Source organism: Pholis gunnellus (genome assembly GCF_910591455.1).
Source record: "Pholis gunnellus genome assembly, chromosome: 4".
NCBI classification, from domain to species: domain Eukaryota; kingdom Metazoa; phylum Chordata; class Actinopteri; order Perciformes; family Pholidae; genus Pholis; species Pholis gunnellus.
In genome coordinates this window covers 27,874,709-27,878,041 of record NC_136530.1, presented here as the reverse complement: position 1 = coordinate 27,878,041, position 3,333 = coordinate 27,874,709, and the positions used below count along the sequence as shown (strand labels likewise).

The following is a 3,333-nucleotide window of genomic DNA, read 5'->3' as shown; positions in this document are numbered from 1 at the left end:
TTGACGTCGATTTCAATGGAGGGAGAGGCAACTACAGCGCATTGATGCCTATCTCTTGATTTATTTTTACTGAATGGCGGCCCCTAATAACTATCACATTAATTTGTTACGTACCGGACAACTGCATGAGTCGGCAAACCTGGTATTGATGTTATAACGATGATGTTACAATGTTATTGTTGCTGTAATCAGCATAATTTCATGTCTGGAAGAAGTAGCCTACGCTGATCAATCGCATACTTATTTATTTATTTATTTTTGCAAAATAACTGGGGGTCGAGGTGCGATGACCTCGTCCTCAGCGCTGGGTGATATTGTCATCATTGTGTCATGGTTCTGAGTCTTCTGTGCCCTACCTTACATGCTTTAAAGTAGCGGATTCCGGAAAATCATTAGTGTGTAGCGGGAACAAGTTGTATACAAAAATAGAATATAACCTACAAAGAATACTTTACTTTTGCGGTAAATGACTTCACCCGAATTAATATTAAAATGCGTAGAGTATACTAATCTGCATGTATACAAGCCCATATCAATAATTAACATGTACAGCAATCTAATAATAACCTTATTCGTAGCTAATGAGTATTCAACAGATATTTAAAACAAAGCTGACAATTTTAACAAAAACATTTATTAATAATCTAATATCTACAGAAATAATAGTTGACATTGTATTATAAAATTAAAACATTTGATTATAATAAAACAGAGCCTAAATTCGATAATAAAAAAATGCATTTAAATTGAACACAGAACTAATATATAAACACATGAAGTCATTATAAATAATTAAATACAATAGCTATAAAATTTGAATGATTTACATGAACGAAATGCACAACAACAACAACAAGTAGAACAATAAACAGAATTCTTTATTCTTCTATGGCTATCAGATCGATAGAGTCGCCAACCACCGTGATCCGTACAGTAATCGGCGGAGTCTTCATTGCCGCTTCGATCGGCCCCCACTTTTCCTCCCTAATATATAGGGTGGAGTCGTCCTCCAGGAGCAGCTGAAGGAGTCCTGGAGTCCCTTCCACATCTACGACCCCCATGGCCCCGACCACCCGAACAGCCGTGGAGGTTCGCACCTGACGAAGGACAGGTACCACGTTGTCAAAAGAAGGATTCAATATAACTGCATACGTATATGCCCACGATATAATCTCTGGTGCAGCCACTTGCTTCTGTAAATTAACAGAAGAAAAAAGCAGCAAAAGCCAAGTAAGCATACTTCAATCTTCGTAGAAATGGTAGATTGCAGTCGGAACCCATAGGCTGAATCTGACCCTCTCAGATGTGAGATCTGGACTCGCGTCCCAATGGCGATGTCCGTCAGGGCGGCCTCCCTCCATAAGCACACCGGCACCTTTGTTTCCTCCTGTAAATATATTAGTATTTTACTGTGCTGACAATATACAAGGTAACCCACGGACCGTTACTTAATAGCTTACCTGCTTTATTGCAATGTTCAGCAGAGGGACCGTGTCCCTCGCCACCACCACCTTTTTCACAGCAGACACCTGAACACAGTGGATTTGTTTGTTAGTTTTCACATTTTATACCAAAAGTCAAGAAGTCTTAAACTTTTTATTTTACAGCAATATACTATTTGTTTCCACATCGCGGTCCTGTCAGACAGAAAATGACGTACCTCGACAACCTCTGCCTCCACAGTCACGAGACCCAAGGATTCCCTGCAGGCTCTGAGGGGGGTCAGAGTTGAGCGGGGACACAACAGTGCCTCAGCCTGTTTCTGGAGGTCCTCTGACACGTCCTTTGCACCCGAGAACGCCCAAATGGTCTCCCGTTCTGTTACGAGGCTCTGTTCCAAATGTCGTAGAATGGACTTTTCATACAAAAATATTATTAATGCTTCATACACGCTATATACCAAATTAACGAAGAGATTCTATTCAACCCTATCCTGCAAGCCAGCACACTCCAAACACAATTCTACACAAACTCAAATAAGCAACTAAAAGAATGTCCACAATAGCACTCTTTTTTCGCCATTGCTGAGCCGACCACACTAGGCGCTAATAAGAAGAAGCTAAATGCTAACACAGAAAACCGAAATAGCAGAAAACACGCCAATAACACACTGAATCCAAAGATATCTTCACTATATATCTAAGTGAAACCACCACAGAGCTGTGAGCAAACAAGCACCAGAACAACAAACCAGCTTCACCGCTAATATTTCATAAACTCCTTACCTTTGTGCTGTTTTGATGTAAACAAAGGCATATTTCCCCAGGTCCTACTGTTCTATCAACATCCTGTGACGGCTCTGAACTGTTTCCTAAAGACATTGGGATCAATCTAACATAGGGTAACTAACATTTGACCTATTTCAGTTTTGGCCAATGGGTTTGACCCATGGGGGCGGATCACGGTTTTCAATTATTTTATTGGCTTAAAATTCTGTCAAACAACTCGAAGATCGCGTCATACACTCCTCACACTCTTCCGGTTCAAATCTTGTGTCACATGCGCAAATCGGCCAATCACAGGCTGTGTTAGGTTCATATACATCACGTAAAACTGAAATTCTGACGAAAATTAGCCATATTTAACAAGTTTTCATATGGCCCAGGCTCTCAAAATGGTGCCACACTTCTGTATTAGATAGATTGAACACTATTAGTGATAAAAGAAGTGAAATATATAGATATATAGTATTTAAAAGTACAATAACACAGCGATATCGGCGCCTTCCAAAATCAGAATTGACGTTGGCTGACCAAAGCTGACCAGTACATTGATTTCTCAGGCATACTTCACTCTATCAAAGCCAATTTTTTTTTTTAAAGGACTGCTGACATGTTGTGATATGATTTGGGAGAGTTTAGGCCTGCCTGTGCATCATTTAAAATCAATAAGGGTGCTTTTTAGGCACACAAAAAAAAAAACGAACCTGAAAATTTTCAATTTGAGCTGTGTGTAACATTCGTTTCAGCATTTACTAGTAACATATTAATAAAGCTCACATTTATTTGTGTTATTTTTCCATTTAAATTATTCAAATAGATCTTGTAGTTAGCGAGATAAGCCCCTTTGTGTAAGGGTAGGACATTTTCGAGCACAGGGCTAAAAATAGGCCTAGGGTTCAAGAGGTTTTAAGAGCACTGCTCCGAAAGAAGACAGTGTCCTTCGTGATATTTAAAAAGTAAGGGGGCGACTTACATGAACCCCCCTCCTTCACTTTCGTGCTGTACTCCTCGTACAAGGTAACTTTGCTTATCGATTGACCGTCAGAAATGACCATAACGGAGTTGTTTTTTATAGAAGCTGCTTTGGCCTTCCCATCACTGAACTCCCAGC

General features: G+C 39.9%; 1 protein-coding gene across 1 annotated transcript; it reads right to left on the bottom strand.

Moving 5' to 3' along the window:
* Positions 1 to 757: 757 nt before the first annotated feature.
* Positions 758 to 2,321, bottom strand: LOC306695236 (uncharacterized protein; the record flags this gene model as incomplete). The annotated part of the gene is made up of 5 exons (XM_079158432.1): positions 758 to 1,097; positions 1,241 to 1,387; positions 1,461 to 1,529; positions 1,661 to 1,831; positions 2,226 to 2,321. The coding sequence occupies 5 exons, from the start codon at positions 2,319 to 2,321 to the stop codon at positions 879 to 881; spliced, it is 702 nt and encodes a 233-aa protein (XP_079014558.1). The 3' UTR covers positions 758 to 878.
* Between the last annotated feature and the right edge of the window lie 1,012 nt (positions 2,322 to 3,333).